Source organism: Epinephelus fuscoguttatus, linkage group LG9 (genome assembly GCF_011397635.1).
Source record: "Epinephelus fuscoguttatus linkage group LG9, E.fuscoguttatus.final_Chr_v1".
NCBI classification, from domain to species: Eukaryota; Metazoa; Chordata; class Actinopteri; order Perciformes; family Serranidae; genus Epinephelus; species Epinephelus fuscoguttatus.
Window position 1 is genome coordinate 1,473,387 of NC_064760.1, and position 23,363 is coordinate 1,496,749.

The 23,363-nt window shown below is 40.0% G+C and overlaps 3 protein-coding genes across 3 annotated transcripts in view; 2 read left to right on the forward strand and 1 right to left on the reverse strand.

Annotated features, from left to right (window-relative positions):
- ccdc69 (coiled-coil domain containing 69) overlaps positions 1-6,373 on the forward strand; it is a 33,309-nt gene extending 26,936 nt beyond the window's left edge. The window contains exons 7-9 of the mRNA XM_049585708.1: positions 589-708; positions 853-950; positions 2,149-6,373. Of these exons, the coding sequence (XP_049441665.1) occupies positions 589-708; positions 853-950; positions 2,149-2,317 (387 nt within the window). The 3' untranslated portion in view covers positions 2,318-6,373. The remainder of the gene's footprint in view (positions 1-588; positions 709-852; positions 951-2,148) is intronic.
- tgfbi (transforming growth factor, beta-induced) overlaps positions 1-23,363 on the reverse strand; it is a 684,304-nt gene that overhangs the window by 82,259 nt on the left and 578,682 nt on the right. The window lies entirely within an intron of this gene.
- Positions 16,013-23,363, forward strand: part of emx3 (empty spiracles homeobox 3) — a 32,802-nt gene continuing 25,451 nt past the window's right edge. Inside the window, exon 1 of the mRNA XM_049585710.1 lies at positions 16,013-16,801. Within this exon, the coding sequence (XP_049441667.1) occupies positions 16,417-16,801 (385 nt within the window). The 5' untranslated portion in view covers positions 16,013-16,416. The remainder of the gene's footprint in view (positions 16,802-23,363) is intronic.

The following is a 23,363-nucleotide window of genomic DNA, read 5'->3' on the forward strand; positions in this document are numbered from 1 at the left end:
TGCGTTCAAGCTCTCTTCAGTTAAAACAAGTATTGGGTTAAGGTGAATTACAATGTCCTCATGATGTGTTCAGTGTCATCTTGTAAAATGTAGGTTTTGGTGAGAAACGTGAATAAATCAGCTGTTTGAAGGAGACGTTTGTTGATACTGTCACAGCAATATTTTTTTATTTTATTAATTATATTTTTACATTTTACATACATTTTTAATGATAAAAATATTAAGTTATGTTATTAGAGGTTGTTTGATAAAAGAGTCTGATTGAATCTGTGCTCTGCCAGAGGGAGCGTAGTGAAGGACTGAATGACTTTAAAACTGTTCAGGTATCTTTTTAGCACGGAGGACTCCCTACATGAGAGAAACTCCACCAACTAACGCAGTTAACTTAATGTTAACTGACACCAGATATATTAAAATACTCCACAGCGTTCAGACATTAATGATATAATTCCGTGTTTAATGCAGCGTCAGCTTTTCAACAGGCAGCATTCACATTCTGTAGTCAGAGCAGTTATTCCTCCAGACGTTATGAGTGTTTTCACCTTTCATGTAAAGACTTTAAGTTCTCTGTCGCCTCCCACTCTCCAGGCCCATGGCAGCCCAGGTGCATTCTGGGAGTCTGAGCAGGAGTCTCTGCTGTTTGTGATTGAGATGAAGAGTGAGCGCGTGCAGGAGCAGAACAGGAAGCTGCAGCAGATGGATGCTCTGGTGGGAAAACACACGTGTCTCTACATGTCTCTTACATGTGTGTCTGACAGTAGATTTTTATCTTCACTTTGTTTCTCATGTCTTCTTCTCCTTCTCCTTCTTCTTCCTGTTCTTCTTCTTCTTCTTCTTCTTTTTGGTCCTCAGGTGGAGAAGAATCTGTCTCTGGAGGACCAGATCGTCCACATCCTGCAGCAGAACGAGGATCTGAGGGTTCGCACAGACAACTGTCAGACTCTGATTCAGTACGTGTCGCCTCTTCTTCACTTTAATCAGGAAGGTGGCGCCACCTGCTGGACAATTTACAGCTGCTCCCAATATCATTCACAGATTTGTTCTCAGGATCATTTTCAAACTAAAATTATGGGAAGAATATTTAAAAAAAAAAAAACATGTCAAATGAAGGATTTTTGTCTATTAACATAATGTTATTCTCAGTACTGAGTTGGTGACTCTTTTATAGATGTGATTATATAGATGTATGAATGTGTGTGAAGCATCCATGTCTCCCCCAAAAAATACGCTTCATACTTTTTATAAAGTTTCTTCAAAGTCTTCACTACATGTATAACATGAGTTGGACAGACATGGACGTAACCAGGAACTTACCTGGTGGGCAGAGACGTTTAATTTGAGTTTGGCTCTGTTGTGTAGTGAAACTGTTTTATGAACCTGTTACAGGCTTTAATCAAGTTATTGTTTCACCTCTGTGCCGGCGACAGCCATGGCCAGAGGCAATATGTTTTTGGGTTGTACGTTTGTCTGTCCCATCCTTGTGAACATGATATCTCAAGAAATCTCAAGGGAACTTTTTCAAATTTGGCACAAACGTCCACTTGGACTCAAAGATGAACTGACTTGTTTTTGGTGGTCAGAGGTCAAGGTCAGTGTGACGCCCTCTGTGTCCTTCTTGTGACTCGATATCTCAAGAACACCATTAGGGAGTTCCTTCAAATTTGGCACAAACGTCCACTTGGACTGAAGAATAAACTGATTAGAATTTGGTGATCAAAGGTCAGTGTGACCTCACGACACCTGTTTTTTCCATAACTGAAGAATTCATTCACTAATTCTGACCAAACTTGACTCAAATGTCTAACAGGATAAAATAATGAAGGCCAAAAGGTCAAAGGTCAGCTTGACTGTGACATCATCATGTTTTAACGTCATATCTCAGGAACAGAAGGGGAGACATTTGGTCAGATACTGAATTGGTGACTCTAATCTTGAAAGAGAACCTCTGCGGGCTGCAAACTGAAGGTTGTTTTCTGAGTGAACACGTGAAGCCTTTGTGCTGATTAATGTCACTGACATGTAGAGTCTTTCCTCCAAAACATCCTGAAGAAGTTTTCCTGCCTGGGTTTGAACTTTAAACGTGAATTCAATCACATTCATTTTGTACATCAGTAGTTTTGAATCCCGTCTCTGCTCTCTTCCTCTCAGGGAGTTATCAAAGGAGCAGCAGGACCTGAAGATGGCGCTGGAGAGGCAGGCGGTTGTAAACCAGAAGCTTTCTCAGGAAAAAGAGCAGCTGATGTTCAAACTGAGACACAGAGACTCGTGTCCGACCATCCACCTGCCCGCCATGATGCAGGAGATCGCACCGAGATGATCTCACTCAGTGTAGATAGACACCAGACTTGTAATTAATCACCAGGTAAAACACGGTCAGTCAGATTTACCGCTCTGTAACTGGGCGTTAAACTCAAACTGGGCCACAGCTGCTGGTCGACCGCTCTGTTACAGAGAGCAACAGGAAGCATCAACACAACTCCGCAGCTCTGAGGTCAAGTCTCAGGGTTTAAAAATGGATCCTGTCGACTTTGATCCAGAACACCACAAGACTGAATATTTAATTTTAACTGCGACTCCACTGGTTAATGTTCGGATGTTAGCACGCAGCCGAGCAGGTTCAGGGTCTCAAATGAACCACGTCAGTCCCTGACGTAGCATCGCACCAGCTCCACAGACTGAGGGCTGCACCCTGAGTGAACACACTGTATGGACCTCAGACCATCCCGGGTAACTCTGTCGCCACAATCATCTGTTTGTTTTTAACTCTTTTGATATGAGCAGCCTCCGTCAGCTGACAGATGATGGAGGGTTAAAACATCTTTGTTCTGACGGTTATAAAACAAAGATGGACAGATGAGTGTGGCAGCAGCCTAAGAGCTTGGTCACACCTGAAAGTCACATAGCAAATCTTTGCCAACGTAGTGGCTACCTGTGGGGCTACCTGTGGGGCTACTTGGCAAGCTAACAGGTAGAATCTTAGCTAGCTAGTAATGTAAAAACAGCAAGACTGAATATTTTCCTGCTTCTGTTTCCTGAAGCTACACCTGTTAATCATTATGTTAACACATGACAGAACTAGCCTACCAAGCTGGAGCTGACCTGCCAGTTAGCTTTTTAGCTTGGAAGAAAACTAGAAAATAAGTCATCAAGTTTATTTGAGAGACGTATTTGCACCATCGACTGTTAGCTCATGACCGACTGCAGACCATGCATGTCTCGGGGTTTATATAACAGTGCATGGTGCTACACAGTAGATACAGTTTTAGTTCTTCCTCGTGTGTTTTTTTAAATAGTTTTCATTGGACTTCCTGTCTCTCTGTTCGCATGAACATCGTCAGGGATTGTTCAGCAGAGCAACTTCCAAGTTGAGCTCTACATGAAACCTGACCTTACAGTCTTCTCTGTGAACAAATCCATGAATCACGTCAATAATTCAGCTGTTATAAAAATGCTGGTGTGATTGGACGTCAGTTCTATGATCTACCTGTCCGATAAAGTGCCTGAGACGCACACGATGACTGATCATGTCGACATAAAGCTGGATCTTCTGATGTTCTAGTTCTGAAGCCAGCGTTCATCTGATACCTCAAAACTCTGAGGGTTCAAACTGGACCAGTCGTCACTCCACACTGACTCCACTACTTCTGCTGTATTCACTCCATGGAGGAAGCCAGACATCTCTCTTTTCCCAGCGAGGATCCTCAAAATCACCTCAGTCGATTGACACCTGATGAAATCTTGTGCTGTCGGACACTGAGCAGCTCCACAGAGGATCTGAGATGAAGTGCCACCGATCCAGTTTTCACACAGACTGTCCTGAAGTCGCAGTCAGCAGTGAAGCTCTATGAAGTGCTTGAGTTCATTTTTCATCCACTTAAACATAGACTTCAGGTACTTGAGGTTCTATTGGTTCTTCCAGAAAGTATTTTAAGTCAAAGGTGCCAGAAAGCTTTAAGCTTCAAGTGTCCTCTAGATCCCCTAAAAGTATTACAGCTCTCCACAGAGCCTTTTACTTTTAAGGGTGTAAGCATCTGCTGGAGGTTGTTGTGAGGACTGCAAGGTGTCAATAAGCATCTTAGAGTTCGTCACAGTAAAACATAACTGTTAGTGATTCATTGAGGATCCTCTCAGGTTTCCTTTTGATTGCAAACTAGAACCTTTAAAGGTTACTGTTACTCAAAATATCCATAATAAACTTAATCTACACGCCTGGACGTCCTTCAGGTATTTAAATCCCGTAGATTGAAGAACCTATCGATGAACTAAACACAGTCGACCTGTTACACTCCCCAACTGTGATTTTTCTTTTTTCTAGTACTGTTCAGACCTGATGCCAAATGTTTTGTCTTTTTATTGTAGTCACTTTGCTCATTATACCCACTTCCTGTTTGCGTGCCGTGCTTTAGGTTTCTCATTCATGTCACAACTTTCTCATAAATTGATGTAATTGGTTGCTGGAGTCAGCTGACACATTTTAATTTAGAGCCATCTGTTTATTTCTGCTGTTGGGGAAGACACCACTTCACTTCCTGTGTCAGATGTAAAATGTACGATATTCAGGAGCTGAAAAAACAAACAACACTGAGCCTTGTTTTTCTTGGAGTGAATTCTAACTGGCTAAAATACGATGTTACCATCCACAGAGGAAGCATGTTACATGCTAACCATTAGCATGATAACATGGCAAAACACTAAAGGCTAAATACCAATGTAAACATGTATTAGTTAGTAACATGCTAGCATCCTTTTGCCAGCACATCAATAAAAGCAAATAAGAGACAAAAGAAGAAATCAAGAAATTTTATACTTAATGTCAAAGACGTGAATTTAGAACAAACAAATTGAGATACACGATTTTTTTAAGTAAAATATGTTAATTCTATCAAGTCAGTGGCGTTCAGTATTAGTGTCTGTTATTTGCTTCCATACACGTTAGCATTCTGTTTGGAGCGGTGAAAGTTGAGTCCAGTGTTTAGCTTCACTAGTTCTCAGCCCACATTGAACTATCTGAGTTCATTAAGTCATTAGCGACGGCTGTATGGACTCTTGTGATTATACGGTGCCCACGATCCCATTTAAAAGCAGCAGCACCTCCAGAGCAAAAGACGGAATCCCTGTGAGCTCTTCTGTTCTTTGAGATTAATGCTAACATGGCATGCTAACGTTAGAATTGTAACTTGCTAAATAAAATACGATGTTACTATCCAGAGTGGAAGCATGTTAACAAGGCAAAATGTCACATGCTAAACACCATCATGCTAACATCCATTAGTTAGCGAATAGCTTGACAACTTTCTACCGTTAGCATGTTAGCATTCAGTCCAAATATGGGCTCAATCACAGCTCAAGTTGAGTTTGATGATTAGCTGATCTTGTGGTAAAAATCTTACATTTACAGTTACTTTAAAAATGTGAACCCAGACAAAAATTTGGTTTTCAGTTATTTAATCAGCATTAAAGTCTCACTGAGCCGCTAACGTGACTGTAGATGTTTGGTCCCACCAGAAAGTGACTGAGCGAAACTCATCCACGTGTTGCCAAAATAGTGATAAGGGTTTGGTGACATGCTAACTCTTGGGGGGCTAGTTGGCAGACTACTGTGGCTAGTTAGCTAATAAATTACATGCTAGCAGGCCGGTAACAGCATGGTGCTAGCAAGACAAAGTAGCTCACGAAGTCAGATGGGTCATAAATAGCTAGTGAGGTACCAAGCTAGCTAACTTGGTCACTAATCAGATAATCAGTTTAAACAGACAACTTCAGCACAATCCAAACGGTTAGCAGCTGACAACAACGACACAAATTTCACGCTGAAATTTCTGTGGAGTTTTTTCGCCTCCATGTTTGAGTCTATTAATCACAGTAAATTACAGGACGTCATTTTTGTCAGAAACATTTTTGTGTTAAATGCTGTGTGACCCGAGTCACTGACCCTCAGTCAGCTGTTTACTAGTCTGACATCAAGAGCTACTCGATAACAATCACAGATCAATAATCACTGTATAAATCAAAGCTTGATGACTGTCAGATATTTGTGTTACTTTTTAAAGATGTGAAAAATATTACCATGTTATCAGTTTTTTTTCTCTTTGTTAACCATGGATTTTCTGGGACGAGACGTTTGTGTTGCCAAAAAAAAAAAAAAAACATTTGTCAGTGTTCGGACTCTTTCTCCTTATGCACTAGCACTTTGACCAGTATTTTACCAGGAGTTTGGAAAAGAGAGATTTTTGTTTTCATGTTGTATAGTTTTAAATTTTTTCAGCTTCTTACCTGTAAAAACGTATTTCGTCTTTTCTTGGTTGGATTTAAACAGCGGTTTGTTTTCCTTTTTGTTTTTGGCTTAATAAAAAGCTTCAGTTAAAACTTATAAGTGTGAATTTGTCTGTGTTGACAACAAAACTATTCACCAAAAATAATAACCAGAACCAGTGTCTCATGTCATTCTTTTTCTCTGCAGGCATTTCCCCTTTGGGGACTAACCTGATTGAAAATGGGTACAAAAAAATGGACCATGTTGGCCGACAACACGAAGTATTTGCCAAAACATTTGCATAAAACAATTCATAATGTTATTTTTTCATCAAGCAGGTCTGCAGTTATCATTCTGACTATTTTAGTTTCATTGATATTTTGTCTTTATTGTGTTCTCAAATATTTCAATACATTTCTTTGCCATAAACTTTATGTTGCTGCTGTGTTTAAAAGATGCTGTGACACTAAAAACAGCTGTTTATTCTGCTTTTTGTCTCCAAAACTCCAACATGAGAAAATAAATCAAATCTTTTACTGAACTTAAAGGGATAGTGCACCCAAAAATGAAGATGCAGCCATTATCTACTCACCCATATGGCGAGGGAGGCTCAGGTGAAGTTTTAGAGTCCTCACATCACTTGCAGAGATCCAAGGGGAGAGGAGGTAGCAACACAACTCCACCTAATGGAGGCTGACGGCGCCCCAGATTCAAACGTCCAAAAACACATCATTGAAACCACAAAATATCTCCATACTGCTCGTCCGTAGTGATCCAAGTGTCCTGAAGCCCCGACATAAAAAGTTGTTTGGAAAAACCTCATTTGAACTCTGTTTTAGCCTCATTGTAGCCTGTAGCTCTGACTGCCTCTCTGGGCACCGCGCTCACGTGTGTGCACTTGCACGAGACCATGAGACATGGGCAGTGCCTTCGTGTGTGTTCACGTGAGCTCGGTGCACAGAGAGGCAGGATTAGGTGGAGTTGTGTTGCTACCTCCTCTCCCCTTGGATCTCTGCAAGTGATGTGAGGACTCTAAAACTTCACCTGAGCCTCCCTCGGCATATGGGTGAGTAGATAATGGCTGAATTTTCATTTTTGGGTGCACTATCCCTTTAAAGTACCGCAGTGTAAAAATACTCCACTGTGAGTAAAAGTACTCATCATAGAGAGTGGCCTTTTTAGAATACGACGACATGATGTCTCATAAAAGTGAATTATTGTTGCAGACAAACAAACAAACATGTTGGCAGCATCTTATTATTGTTGCTTATTACAACTAGACTTTATGCTGTTGGGTCATTTAATCTCCAACAATGCATCTTGTTCTAAAAACGTAGTAAGTGAAACTCTGTTGGAGCAAAAAGATGAATGAATAATAAAATGTGTCATATACTGGACATATAAAGAGTCAGTAAATGAAAATACTGAGTTGTACCTAAGTATAGTTAAATGTAGTAAATGTATTCAGTGCACTGCTGGTGAAGAGGAGGTGAGATGAGGAAGATGAAGAGCATGAGTCTGGAGAAGATCACAAAGAGACTTAAAACATCCTGCTGGTTGTGTATTCATCATCATCATCAGTGTGTGTATCTGATTTCAGATTACTGAATATAAATCAGATTATTTTGCTCATCTTAAATTAAAACTGACAAACATCTGAACACATTCATCGTCTGTAACGAGTTCATCTGATGCGATTGATCAGGACTGTGATTCAATCAGACTGAACTTAAGGAGGCCTGAAAACTTAAAATCATCACATTCTAATTCAAAATTTATTTCTGAGCAGAAAAATGTGATCTGACCTTTTATCAGCTCAGACAGTGTTCTCTCTCTTTGTGTTTAGAGTTTGGCTGAATTTTCAACAGTCAAATGAAGATATTGATTTCTGTGTATGAAGCAGCAGCTGCAGTCAGTCAGTCAGTGTGATACACCAGCGTGGCCTGCAGAGGGCAGCACAGGACTGTGTAGCTGGATTGAACCTGTGACCTTTACAGCACAGGACATCCTGCGGGTTCCTCTGACGGACACATCTCTGCCATCAGACTTTAGACCTCCTGACACTGGTCTCAGGTCAGTGAACTCTGATTTTTACTTTTTCTTCAGCTTGATGTGATCAGGAACTGAAGGTGATGACATGTGATGTATAAGTAGATTAAATTTAAAGAAGATAAAATTAATTCTTTGTTTATCTTGAGAGGAATGAGACAGCGGGAGAACAAGAAGAGGAAAGAGGGTTTTTGTGTCGAACAAATGTGTGAAACATTCACAAACTGCAGCGTCATGTTTCTGTTCAGGTGTTAAAGTCACACTATTACTATTATTATCATCATTATTATTATTATTATCATTTCACTGCATGTTTATATATTTAAAAAGACAACAACAATAATTATTATTTTTATTACACATCCACTGTGAGAGAAATTTAAGTCTGTAACCTGCCTGCAGGGGGCGCTGCAGCTCAGCAGTAATCAGTATCACTCTGAGGAGAGGAGCAGCTGATTAGAGTCATTTAAGTGCTTTACATCAGTCAGTCAGTTAATTAATTTATGTGTCACATGAAGTCATAAAATATGATCTCAGTTAAATGCAGCTGTCAGTTTGTGTATTTGAATATTGCAGTAATGATAAATAAATGTGTTAGGATGAGGTCGTCATGTAGGATGTGTGTGTCCTGCAGGTAGAAGCTCCTGAACACAACCTAAACATCTGTGATGTCACTCGTCCTCTGACTGACGCTCCTTCGTCTCTTTCATCCCTCTGTTTCTGTCACTGCTGCTCATTCATGCGTTCATCACTCTGCTCTGTGCTTCAGGTGTTTCCAGGTGGCTGCGAAGTGCCATGGGAACACTGTGACATGACAGCAGAGGCTGTGACCCATGGCTAACACACTCACACACACACTCACACACACACACCCTGACAGAGGTCTGAGGTTTTGTCTCAGCCTGTCAGACGCTCACTGACACTCTGATCCTTTCACATCCGCTCAGCTCGTCTCTGACTGCAGCTCCGAGCTGTTGGGCCTCCACATTAACACTCCGGGTCACAACACTCTCTGTTTATCGACCTGTGAGGCCACGTGATGTCACACTGAGAGCGTCGGCGTGCTAACACCTCTGTGAGGGAGGAGGAAGTACTCAGGTCTTTTACTTCAGTAACAGTAGCAGTACGACAGGGCGCAAATACTCTGAGGTTAAAGTCCTGCATTCAAAATTACACTCAACTAAAAGTATCAGAGTCACAGTATACTTAGGGACTGTTCTGTATCTATCAGAGGAGGGTGGCTGCAGTCTGACCCTCCCTGAAGCTACAGATATTTTACCTTGAGTCTCTCTGAGTGACGGGAGAGTAATACGTGACCCTTAGTGACCAGAGTGTGTCTTTAACCTCTGGAGTTTATCACCTGCTCAGGCTGCTTTCACACTTTCTGTAGGTCACCTCCTGTATCTGTAATCAGCACAGGTGTGTGCTTTCATATCATTTTACCTGTTCATTCATTAGCGTCGCGGCTCTGAGACAAACTAACTTTTGGGCTGCGATATTTTCTGTTGACATCACATCACGTAATATTTCGTTTCATTTCGTTTCATCTCGTTATCTCAGCTGTTTGTTTGGTAGCAACTCTGTCAAACACATCTCTGAATTTCTTTGAATGAGTCACAGTTATGTTATCACTAACCCTCCACCATAAATGAGTTATTAGATTTTTAAAACTTAAACTTTGATGTTTGAAACTTAAAAGTTGAAGATGAAATCCTGGAGTTACAAAAGGTCTCAGTTTTTCACTCTTGTTGTGTGAACTGTTTATTTCTAGCAGAATATTAAGAGACATAGAATAACGTGATTTTGATGAAATGTCACTATTTGAAGTGTGTTTGTGTCTGACCTCTGACCTCTGACCTCTGACCATGGACCGTTGGAAATTTGAAAATCCATCAATACTTCCTGTTTACAGTTTATGTCTGTGATCAATGGAGTCATTTTGGCGCAGTAACAAAACATAAAGGATTGTTTTCTTTAATAATCTCCTGTGAAATAAATAAATACCAAATACAACCATTTATAGTTTTATGGCCCTCCTCTGAGCTGCCGAGTCGTTTTCTCCACAGACCGCCATTATAAAAGAGACGTGTGTTAAACTGTTGACTCCTCCACCTGCAAACAAGATCAGTTATCACTCTTTCTATTCTATTTTTTTCCCATAAAGGTTTTTATATTTGTAAAAGTTTCCTCGAGTCGAGAAAAGAAATCTAAAAAGCAGTGATGCTGAGCAGGAGCTCACAGGTGGAGCCAGCAGGAGAAACACTACTGAGCATGCTCAGTGGAGGTTAAAAAGAGAAGTCACAGCATCATATTACGTGATATTATTGGGCTACGACATATGCGACATGCAAACTGGCAAAGTTGTGCCTGAACATAACCACATGTTCACCACAGTGCTGCTGACACATAAAGAAACAATCAGTGCCAATATTTATTATGATGATCAGGTCAGCCCGTCTCAGGTCACCAAATAGCGGCGCCTGGGCGGTGAAAAAAAAGCCGTCCTTTAACGTCGGCATGATACATGGCCTGTCAGTGCTTGGTGGCATCAGGGTGTAATGCAGTGGGACATGAATGAAAGTAAAAGCGATAAAAATCAGAGTAGGGCGAGTGGGAGGGGTCAAACAACCACTGACTTTCACCCAGGAGGCCGGTGTTCACTTCCTGTAAGATTGTAAAGCCAAACCCTGTTCTTTATTCCTAAACCCAACCACATGTGTGTTGTTGAAGGAAAAAAACATCAGTTGGTGGTGTTGTACCGACGTAGTGCTTTTATTTTGAAAGAGACTGTATGCAAACTGTACATTTCCTGTGAAAACAGAAGTGTATTTTGAAAACAGACAATGCATGTAACAGGCTGAAGTTGACACGGCGTCCCAGAACATCAACAACCAACACACCCAGGGTACCTTGGACGCCATATGTGGACGTGGAAAGTCCATGACCAAACGTGGACATGTGACGAGGTCACAGTGAGGATGATGTGGTGATTATGAGAAACACGTCACACACTTGACTCCTCACAGATACTGTAGGTTACAGGAAGTAGTGAATGAGTTTAAGAAGATTTAAAGAGACATAAACTGAAAGCTCTACGTGCTGTTTATCCGTCACACAGTTTGAAATCTTGAAACTCTTTGTTCGTGCTGTTTCTGCAGAAACCTGAAACCTGCCAAACCTCAGCCGCGTCCGACCCTCCTGCAGCTGCTCCTCCTCGCCCCAATTAAATCTCCATTTTTTATTTTATCCAGGAGAACGCTCCGAGGTGACGTCCATCGGCTGGACTACTGTATCATCACTGTGGCCGTTTCGCCACGACGTCGCTCGCGCTCCACTTTCCCCCCTTTACATTTTTAAGTGCCCTTTTCACGTGGAACATAAAAAGAAGAGATTAGAAGTGGAAAAAAGAAATTTGCAGCTATTTCCTGTTAATATCGTCCCCTTGTTGGCTCTAATGAGAGGAGTCGCCCCTTCACTTTCAAGAGGGCTTAGCAGCAGTTAGCTGGCTCCAGGCTGCGGGGACAATAATCACATTTTAACTCAGCCTCACACCCCGAGCACGCACAATAACTCACACCACTTAATTCCCTCTTTCAGAGCCGCGATAAAACGCCACAGGCTAAATTAATAGATGCTAATGGCCGCCTTCAATCAAAGCCGAGCGGGATCCAAATCTGCCAGTAAGGCCTATTAATTAACATGTGGAGGGGGCGGAGGGGGGGCGCGGCGGGACGGGCAGGAAGAAGGGGCTCGGCGGTTCACACGGGCCTCCGCAGGGCAGCCCATTCAGGGTGGAGGCAGGGGGCCTTTGTGCAGCGTCCCGGGCCACAATTAGAGGCTCCTGAATGAGCTGGCATTTGTCCCCCAGGTCCCAAAGCTGCACAGGAAGCACCGAGGCCGGGCTGCGAGGGTCCAAATGTTGTCTGATCAGACGACACAGGAACACGACCTGAACGTGAAACCTGATTCTCTTCCTCTGTCACAGAGTTACAGACGTTAAATCTGTTTTTGTAAAACTTTGAAACACGTTAATGTTTTATTCACACAACAAAGAGCCAATCAGAGTCTAGCCTGTAACCTGCGTCACACATGTTGACAGCCAGATGATAGATCGAGTTGAACGCCGGAATATTTAAAGTTATTGTTGACTTTTTAGATATATAAACATGTAATGAAATAATAAAGTGATTGTAGCGCCTGAACAGAAGCATTAAAGACATGAAGCACGCTGTAATAAAACACAATATGTCAGTGTTTCACACATTTGTTGAGCAATGTGTGACACTTAACTTCCTCTTCTCCACTTTCTCATTTTCTCTCAAGATGAATAAATAATTTATTTTCTCACTTCTTTTTCCTTTTTAAATTCAATCTGTTCATAGTTATCCTCATTTTATTATTATTGTTGAACATTGTTTTTATTTATCTATTTTACTTTAATCTATTTACTATCACTACTATTATTGTTATTACTCTGAAGTTGTTGAAAAAGCCGCCCCTTCACACTGGCATTATACGTGGCTGGTGATGTTGGGGAAACGCAGCTGGACAACAGCGTAGGTTCAGGTAAGCCGGTGTTCACTTCCTGTAAGATTGTAAAGCCAAACCCTGTTCTTTATTCCTAAACCCAACCACGTGTGTGTTGTTGAAGGAAAAAAACATCAGTTGGTGGTGTTGTACCGACGTAGTGCTTTTATTTTGAAAGAGACTGTATCAAACTGTACATTTCCTGTGAAAACAGAAGTGTATTTTGAAAACAGACAATGCATGTAACAGGCTGAAGTTGACACGGTGTCCCAGAACGTCAACAACCAACACACCCAGGGTACCTTGGACGCCATATGTGGACGTGGAAAGTCTATGACCAAACGTGGACACGTGACGAGGTCACAGTGAGGATGATTTAAACCAGCTGATTTAAACCAGTAAAACACTGAATTAAAAAGTTTCATGTTAAAAGTCTGAATTTGGCTCATCACAGACGAGCTGCTGACTACAGTAGCTGATATGAACACATGAATGTCTCTATGTACAGTCAGTGTTTGGTTTGTCCGTTCTGGGCTACTGTAGAAACATGGTGGTGCAACATGGTGATCTGTGTAGACGAGGACCTGCTCCCTGTGGAGATATAAACAGCTCATTCTGAGGGAACAGAAACAACCATTCTGATTTTGAGCTGATTAAAGGAAACACACTGATGATATCATCTTCCATTTCTGCTGATATTTGTCCCTGAATTCTACAAACTGGAGCTTTATATCGTCTGAATATTTGTTCTGTGTGTGGAGGAGCTGCAGCTGCACGTCACTGTGTCACTGTGTCACTGTGTGTGTGTTTAGATTAAAGACAGTTAAAGAAGAATGAAATAATGTGTTGAATATTTGAACAGTTAATTGTTCATCAGTGATTCAACTGTTAAACGTTTGTGTGAAAGTAAAACGCTTCATCTTTTTATGAAAAGATCAGAGGACGATAAAAGGACTTCCTTTAACTGTGTGTGTGTGTGTGTGTGTGTGTGTGTGTGTGTGTGTGTGTGTGTGTCTGCTGAGCAACAGGTCAATTGACACGGAACAACAGAGTTGACCCCGGGGGTCAAAGGTCAGAGGACACCTCCCTCTTTTCTCTGGTTAATCACCGCGAGACGTTTCCAGCTCTCAGCTGACACACACACACACACACACACACACACACACACACACACACACCTGTTGACATGATCATATTTAGTCTGACGTCACTACTTTACCTGAGTATTTCTTCTTCATGTAACTTTATACTTATGATACGATTAAAGATGAAACTTCCTGACAGAAAATAAAGTCATTAAAATGATTTCTACTTTAACATCAACAGTCAGCCCAACAATAAGATAAACTTTATTCTGCACACTGAGAACTTTTACTTTAAGTTTAATTTGAGTTTTTTGTTTTGAAATAAAACAATAAAACATCTGATGAATTCTTCCAGCGCCAGTCGACACGTCTGCAGCGAGTCCCACTCTGTCAGTCATTACAGATATTAATCAACACATTCTCAAATGTGTTGCCGTATCAAACTACAAACTTTATTAATCATAATTTAACAAGTTTCAGCCGTAACATCTGATCAGGCTTTGTCCACATTTGTGTCGGGATCGGCTGCAGACTGACTCGGCAGAGATGGCAGCCATCTTGTTTTTACATGGATTAGTGTGTTGTGGTCTTTCTGCCACTAGAGGGCACACAAAGTGTCCACGATCGAGGACAACAGGTCTGAATAGTCTGGGGCCGTTTAGTGGCCGGTGTGGTGAGCAACCGGAACCAGGGCGAGAGAGACAGGATCCGGAATTCGATGGATGCGCCCTTCTGTCAAAATAAAAGCACCAAGATAATAAAAATGCGGTGAAACTTTTTAATTTAAAGAATATAATTTACAAGAAAAGCCTCAGGCCATTCAGTTAACCTTTTTCTTTTATTGCATTTAACTGTATTACAAGTTACTGTCTATTTCAGTTGTCTCTTTTATTTAATAGGCACTTGATCCTAGTTTTGTACATTATACCTGTAGTTTGAAAATGCATTTTTTTTGCTAAAGTTTGGGGCAGTGGGGGCGAGAGAGGACAACTGCGTGATGCTGCCATGTAGCGTGCTCTATCAACCACAACAACAACAACAACCACAACAACAACAACCATATGGCATCACCAACATCGCTGCCTGATAATGTTACACCTGTCAAACAGGTGAGAGAGGATGTGACGAGACGATGGTGCGCCAGAATTTAAAGTTTTACTTTGGTGAATTTGGTGAATTCCGGATCCGCTCTCTGGACCGGAACCAGAATTCAGAGTGAATGGAAACCAGGCTGGTGACGCAGGCTAGGTCTGAGTGAAGCACCATGAACTGTAACGTCAGTTAACTCATGTGTGACGTCATCACATGAGGAGGCGCGGTCTCAGGAGGTTATAAACAGGAGGGTTATATCAGTGTGACGTGTGTCTCATCAGTCAGACTGAAAACAGACGAGTTATTGTTGGTTAAACAAACGTGTTATTACTTTATTGAAACACGTTTTGTTAACAAGTTTGTGTGAAGTAAAATAAATCTGAGATCTACGCTGCAGCTCTTCTTGAAACCATTGCTGAAGTTGTTTTTTACAAAATGGAAGTTTTTGTAAAACAGTGTGAAAAAGTTTCCTTTCAAAATAATTAAAGCTGAGATTCTTTTGTCCAGTTATATTTTATTTCTCAATATTGTAGATAATCAAATGACACGGGATGATGAACATGAATCATAACATCACAGTGTATCACTGCAACTCTGATTATAAAGACATGATTTAATATTTATGTTCAAGTCAGTCTCCTTCATGAAATAAATCAATAAAATAAAAATAAAGTACAAAAATAGTTCATTAATTAATTCTCATTTTCAGCAGTGTGTAAATTATATTAATGATAATATTACAGGACATTATATGAATATTATAATAATATTATGGGATGTTTCTGATGATTGTTGATGATGCAGGCCTTCATCAGTGACATCATCATTATCCTGATGACCTCATCATGTTCTTCATCTTCATCACTGTCAGTCATCATCACTGATAACATCCCTCCTCTTCCTCCTCCTCCTCCTCTTCATCCACTTGACTAACAAAATGGCTGTTTGAGAGGTTGCCTCTGCGCATGCTCAGCGCACCTCTGCCAGGGAGGGCAGGGCAGGTATCTCTTGCAGCTCGAGCCCGTGTGACTGACAGACCCTCCCGGCTCGGCTTCAGACTGCAGCGCGCGGCGGCACGAGGCGCGAGGACACACTGCTGAGAGCCCCGCGGCCCCGCCGCTCACCGGAGGACCCGCCCCGCTCTGACCGGACACTTTAACGGGACTTTGTTGGGTTTGATCCGCCGCACGCGGAGCGCAGGGCGCAGAGCGCAGAGCGCGCGCAGACACCGCCCCGGACACAGGTGAGAGGAAGCAGGTCCAGGTGCAGCAGTCAGGATCAGCTGAGAAGAGTCATGGCTCTCTGGAGCGAACTGGGACTGTGAGCTCTCCCAGTCCGAGCAGCTGGACTAACTGGACGGTCACATCTTCATCCTCCTCCTCCTCCTCGCTCAGCTGCAGGTGCTCCACGATGTTTCACCACGGCAACAACAAGAAGTGTTTCACCATCGAGTCTCTGGTGGGGAAGGAGGCGAGCAGCGGCGGCGGCTCCGGTGAGGAGCCCATCCGGCCCACGGCGCTCCGCTTCCCGGAGTCCCTGCACCCCTCCGCCGCTGCCGCCGCCGCCGCCGGGGTGTTCGGCTCGTGCTTCCAGGGGAGCAGCGGGAGGACTTTGTACTCTGCCGGGCCGGACATGGTGCTCCAGGAGCCCGGGACGCACGCGCACAGCCCCGGCGGGCTGCCGCTGCACCCGCTGCAGATCCCCCCGCAGAGCTTCTTCAGCCCGCAGCACCGGGACGCGCTCAGCTTCTACCCGTGGGTGCTGCGGAGCCGCTACCTGGGACACCGCTTCCAAGGTGGGACACTTTATTCTGTCAGGCAGCAGAGGTCAGAGGTTAAATGAAAACACACACACACACACACACACACACACACGGTGCCTCTATCAGATATTGATCTGTCCCGATATTATCAATATTTACAGATTGATTTGATTTAATCAGCGTGTGTGTGTGTGTGTGTGTGTGTGTGTGACAGTATATCAGACAGGACATTAATGTTTTTGTTATTATTATTTACCTTCAGACTGCTGTTATTATTGTTATTATTGTTATTATTGTTATTGATGATGTGTAAATGTTTTCTCTAATTAAATTTAAATCTTCTGTCAGATCTTCATCAGTTTAATAATCACTGATGTGTATAATATTCATATCAGCAGAGAGAAGTAATTAATAACAGTATGTGAGAGTCAGTTTGAGTCAGTCTGCAGAGTAAATACTGATCGATCATCGATGGTATTATTGGTCAGTTATTGGAGGAATTTGCCAACACAGATTCAGTGTGACAGAAAATAAGATTAATTTGTTTTCTGGGGGTTAAAACTTCCGTTTAGTGTTTTGATTAATTTTACACTCAGACTCTTCGTGTTGCTACCTGCTGCTTGTTTCTGACTTTTAATCAATAATCAATAATAATCAGTGATCATATTGAAACGTGATTCTTCGCTGTTTTTTTCTGTTTGCTCAAAGATTTAGCTTCATCCGGTGACTCACTGAGGAAATAACTAACAACACACACACACACACACACACACACACACACACACACACCACCCACTGAGCACGAGTCATTTTAAACAATAATCAGATCTTATATAAGGATTTATTTTTATCGTCTCGTGCTCCAGTTTTTATTTTACGGAGGCTCGTGTTTGATTTTGGCTGCAGCGCGCGTGACCTGTGACCGGAAACAGAACAGGCTGATGTGTCTGTGGTTATTATTGTAATAATAATAATAATAATAATAATAATAACAATAATAATAATAAACGCATCGTGTTTGTTTTGAATCTAAAACTATGGAAACAGCAGCTCTGACGTCACATGCGTCCTCTCAGCACACTGAACTATTTTATTATATTAATTATAAAATAACTTTGAACACATGAATCGAAACTTTAAACGTGAAACTCGGAACTGATTTTCTTCTTTCTTCTTCTGTTAAAAACCTGTTTTAATGTTTGTCCTCAATTTAACGGATTTGTTCTTTTTCTAGTTTTGAAACTTGACAGTAAATTCAGAGTTTGTCTGTGAAGGAGCAAATTAAAACATCAAACAGTTTATTTCTCTGTCACATGTTTAACAGATTATTACAGGAGCCCGTTTGAGTCATAAAGAGTCAGTTTGTTTAAACAGCGTGAATCACTGTCAGAGATATTAAGCTTAATTTACAATGATCGAATTATCAGTTTTAACTTTTTATTATTGTTATTATTATTAGCTGTACTGAACCTCAGACACGTCACAGAGTCTCAGTCAGGTGGGGTTTTAACTTCCGGGCCTTTAAAACAAATTAAATTACAGGAATTAAAAACGTCCTGATTCTGTTTTCTTTTTCTTTTAAATAAATTTAATATTTGTGATGAAACTCTTCTGACGGATTCATGAAGACAAAAATCATCCTGATGATGTCACGGAGGAAAAACAGCTGATATTAAAATCAAATATTTGTTTTTCTTTTCGCGGATTTTTGAGCCTCGTCGAGCGGAAACAGCTGTTTGTGTCCGAAGTTTGATTTATTATAAGTTTTATTATTTATGATCAGGTGATGAAACAAAGTGAAGCCTCGAGGTTTGAACGTCAGAGCGGCGGAAGTCAAAGAAGAGAAAAGTTTCGTCTTTTTGTTTTTTACAGATTCAAAATTCAGATTCAGACAAAAAGAAATAATCAGAAATAAATCAGAAACAATCGATCCGGAGTTTCTCAACATGTGGGAGGCGACCCGGCGGAGAGCGGCTCTGTGACTGTAAATGATTCAACTGTAAAATACAACAATAACACAAATGACAGACTGTGAGGAAGTTAAAACTATAAAAATAATAATGTTCTTACATATATTAGAATATAGACATAATTAAAAATAGTAAGTCATTTTAAAATAAAACAAATTAAATAATTGAATGAAAAAAAGACGCAGACAATATTTGTTTATATGCGTGAAATTAATGAATTAAATAAATAATTAAACATATAAAGAAAAACAAAATAAACAATTATTTCAAATTGATCAAAGAACTGAAATTATATCATTTTAAAATATTTAAATCATTTTGTTCTTTTTAATTCAGAGTAGAAAAAATCTGATGAAAACCGAAGAGAATTTAATTTTCAGGCTTCAGCTCTGATTCAAAATCAGCTCAACACACTTTAATATTTATTATTAAATTAAACAGAAGAAAAAAAACTGAAGGTTTATTTCTGATATTTTTATTTTCCTGCAGAGCAGAAAGTTTTTCTTCATCTTTAACCCTTTAACTTCCGGGTTCTCTTCCTCATTAAAGACTCTGATTAAAGATCATTTAATTTATTCTTATTAACTGTATATATTATATTAACTGTGTGTCGACGTCACAACTTTTCACTGAAGCTGAATTAAATTATTTAAACTTCATCTTTTCACTGTCAAACACAAACACTTGCTGCTTCGTGTCAACAGTTTGGGATCTTTAGAAACCAGAATAATAAAGTTGTAACAAAGCTGAGCTTCAGTTCACTTCTTCTCTTCTGACCTCTGACCTCTGAGGCTGTGATGTCACCGGTTTATCCTGCAGGTGACCTCACAGCGCACGCTCAGATTTAGCTTTTTAATCTGCAGCACGAGCGACCTGAAATATGTCCTGCAGTGTTCCTGCTGATGTGTTCATGTGATAATAATAATAAAAATAATGATGAAAATAATAATAATAATGATAGTAATAATAATAACGATAATGATGCAGCTGCTCAGTGAAGAGCCTGAGACACATTTTAAGGCCTGTTAGAATCAGTTTATTTTACATTTATCTTTTAAAATGAATTTTTATCTTTTTGATGAATTTAATTAATTTATTTAAACTTTGGTGCAGTTTCTATTCAGACTTTATTCAGACTTTATTCAGTTTTTATTTTGCCTTCAGTCAGTTTGAACTCCGCAGTTCATTAAATGTTTCTGTTAATTTAAGGTGAAACAATTATGAACACCTGAATGAGACTCTCAGAGTGACGTCACTGTGACTCACCTGCCTTTCGTTGTAAATATGACTCAGTTCAAACAAACTTTATTGACACAACGTACAAACCGTTTGGTGCAGCTCGCTGTCAATCAGTACATCAATCAATAATCCTGCTCCTGGTTTTAACCCCTCGTTGTTCGTGTCTGATTGTAACAAACAGTTTTTTCATTATTGATTAATCTGCAGATTTTATCAGTCAATCTTTTTTAAATTCTTTGTTGAATTAACTGAAGTCAGAATCAGCTGATTGAGGGTCAGTTTTAATTTAATGGATGTTTTAGTTTCACAGGAATATTGAATCAGTTTCATCAGTCAGCATTTATTTATATATTTATATATATTTGCCTCTTAAAAACAAAAATATAATTTTCTAATAATTAAATGACATTAATGAAAATATCACACATGTTTCCTCTTGGATGAAAGTGTTTCAGATTTTTGGTGATTTTTAGAATTTTATCATGAGTTTAAATCTGTTTCTGTCTCAGTGCTGAAAACAGGATGTTTTATTATCTCATTAAATAAACTGATGATAAATATTAGTTTATTATAAAAATAATTATTATAATGATGATAAATAATAAACTGCTTGATAAACATTTATTACAGTGTTCAGACACATTTTTATTTATCAGATTTCACTGTGACTCTTCTTCAGTCGATTATTTACAGGAGGACAATTAATTCTTTGCATTTCAAGTTTTCTGAAATTTTATATTTAAATATGCAAATGAGGCTTTATCTAATTACAGATGCACTTTCCAGAAAAAAATGAACTAAAATAATGTTTTTATAGACGTTGATCTGAAAGAAGAAATGTTTGTTATTTATGAGGAGGAGGAGGAGGAGGAGGAGGAGGAGGAGCAGAGAGAGAGAGGAATGTCAAATTATTTTCTAAGCTGTGGGGAGGAACTGTTTTATTTTATCTTTATCTTGGCTGAGGGGTTTACGCACATTTAAATGGTTATATTTTGTTTTTATTTTACAGCTGATTTTTAAAGAAAATATGTCTTCAAAATTAGAAATGAGCTTTTTCAAGTTTTGGTGATTTCGTTTTTATTTTTCAACCTTCAAACATCAGAGGAGAAGTTTTACAAATCTAATGTGTGGTGGAGTCCAACAGTCACAGCTCAGCTTTGTAGCTTTGTAGCTTTGTAGCTTTGTAGCTTCAGTGAGTCAAAATGAAACAAACAAACCCTGAGGCTCGGGGCCCACACGGGGCCACGAGGTGTTTGTTGGAGGGTCCCAGCAGGAAGTTAGTTAGTGAAGTTTAGAAGCTCAAAGCTGCTCACACACACACACACACACACACACACACACACACACACACACACACACACACTCTTCAAAGGTCAGATTTTTTCCTCTGAGAGGAAACAAACTGATTCATTGGGACTCAATCTGCCGTCATATTAAATATCACTCTGAATATTAATATCTGTATCTTAGAATCTGAACGCAGAAATCAGCTGACAGTAAAAACGACATTTAAAGGTCTTAACAGACTTTATTCAGAAAAAAACACAACATTATTTTTTTTTCACAAAGAGTTAAATCTTATTAATGAACAAAGTGAAGCTTTAAATCACTGCATTTATATTTTACACTGTGTTTGTTATCACGACTCAGACTATCCTTAATATCAGTGAAACGCACCATAAGATGATTGTGTCATTAGAAATGAAACCACATTAGAGCGACATTTCCATATTTACACAGGATTCAATTTTCCAGGGACGCTCGGCTTCATCGTCTGCTCCAGTGGAGTATGTTGGAAAAAATCCAGAGTAAAGTCTGTTAATATTTAATTTGATATTTTGCCATGCGTCAGTAATTAAACATCTCATTTACACTTTAAACATAAATTATGAACTTTAACGACATGATTAACAGACTGAGACTTTGTGTTTCCTCCTCGCCTCATGGTCACTGCTGTCAGTGAAGGGGGCGTGGCTCCACTGTAGTCCACTTTACATGATGTGGAGCTCTGTGATTGGTTCATAGATGTCCTGTCAGATAAGTCTGTGCGCGGGGGCGGAGTCAGACGACAGAAGTCAAAGATCTAAACATCCTACAGAAGTTCTAACTGTTGGAATCGAGTTCAGACGTTAACGACGCTCTGATTTGAATAATTATAACAAACATTTTCAGTGTTTGTGACCTGCGTCAAGTCTCAGCATCACAGGTGTGTGAGTCAAACCCTGGACTGTGATTGGCTCCAGACTGGCTGTGATGTCATAAATCCTGCAGAGAAAACCGAACTGTACAACTCCAGTGAGCGACGCAGAACACAGGATAGAGTTGATGAGACGTCTGCTGGCGTCATCACCTGTGACAACACGTTGGTCCGTCTCTAAATACGGTCTGACTTCCTGTCTGTGACTCTCAGCTGACAGCTCATTGGTTCCTTCTGACGACACAAGTCTCTAAAACACAAAGTTCCACTCAGATCAGCTGAAGCTTTACGACAAATCTCACAGATCAATAAGATTATTGTCTTTATTCATTCAGTCACTCTTATTTTAGTGTCTGTCCACTTTTGGTCCGTCTGTCAACACGCTGTTATTTCACAACAAAACAAAACAACACAGAACGAAACAAAATAAAAACCAGTTCCCAGATTAAACTTTGGACTCATATTTGTGGTGGAGATAATTCTGCAAAAGATAAGTTTTTACAACGTCACAAATTTATTTATTTATTTACTTATTTGTTTATCAGATGATGCAGCAGGCTGTTGTTGTTGCTGTTGTTGAGCTCCTGAAAAGAAAGTCGACTTCAAAGTGTCCGTCTCAAACGAATAAAGACCCCACATCAGTGAAATATCTGACATTACTCAATAATATTTAATCACAACATTTAAAAGCTGATTTCTTTCTTTATGACAGTTTTTATGTCAATGACTGGTTTTAACTCTTTATTATCAACTTATATTTAAAATTGTGACTCTTGATATTTTTTCTGTAATTAAAGTATAAAAAGAATGATTAATTGTAATGTTTAAAAAAGTCTCAGTAATTTCTAAAACCATCTGATCACTGTAGTTTTTATCAGACAGAAGGAGACAGTCACTGTGTTTGGGACTACTGACTACTATCAGTGGTGGATTAATCCACATTTGGAGCTGTAGTGCCGCGCCGTCACCACAGTAAATGTCAGAATTGTACATTTCTACAAACCACAGAAACGTCACATTTGTACGTTATTATGCTGCAGGTCTGTTAAAACTTTGTGTTTCCACAGTAACGTTAAAGTTTGTGTTCGTCAGATTCACAGTCTTTTTCTCAGTGAAACTTAAACACAGTTTGTTTTGTTTTTAGGTTTATTTCCTAAAGTTTCAGTCGACCTGGTGTCTGAGGCCTCAG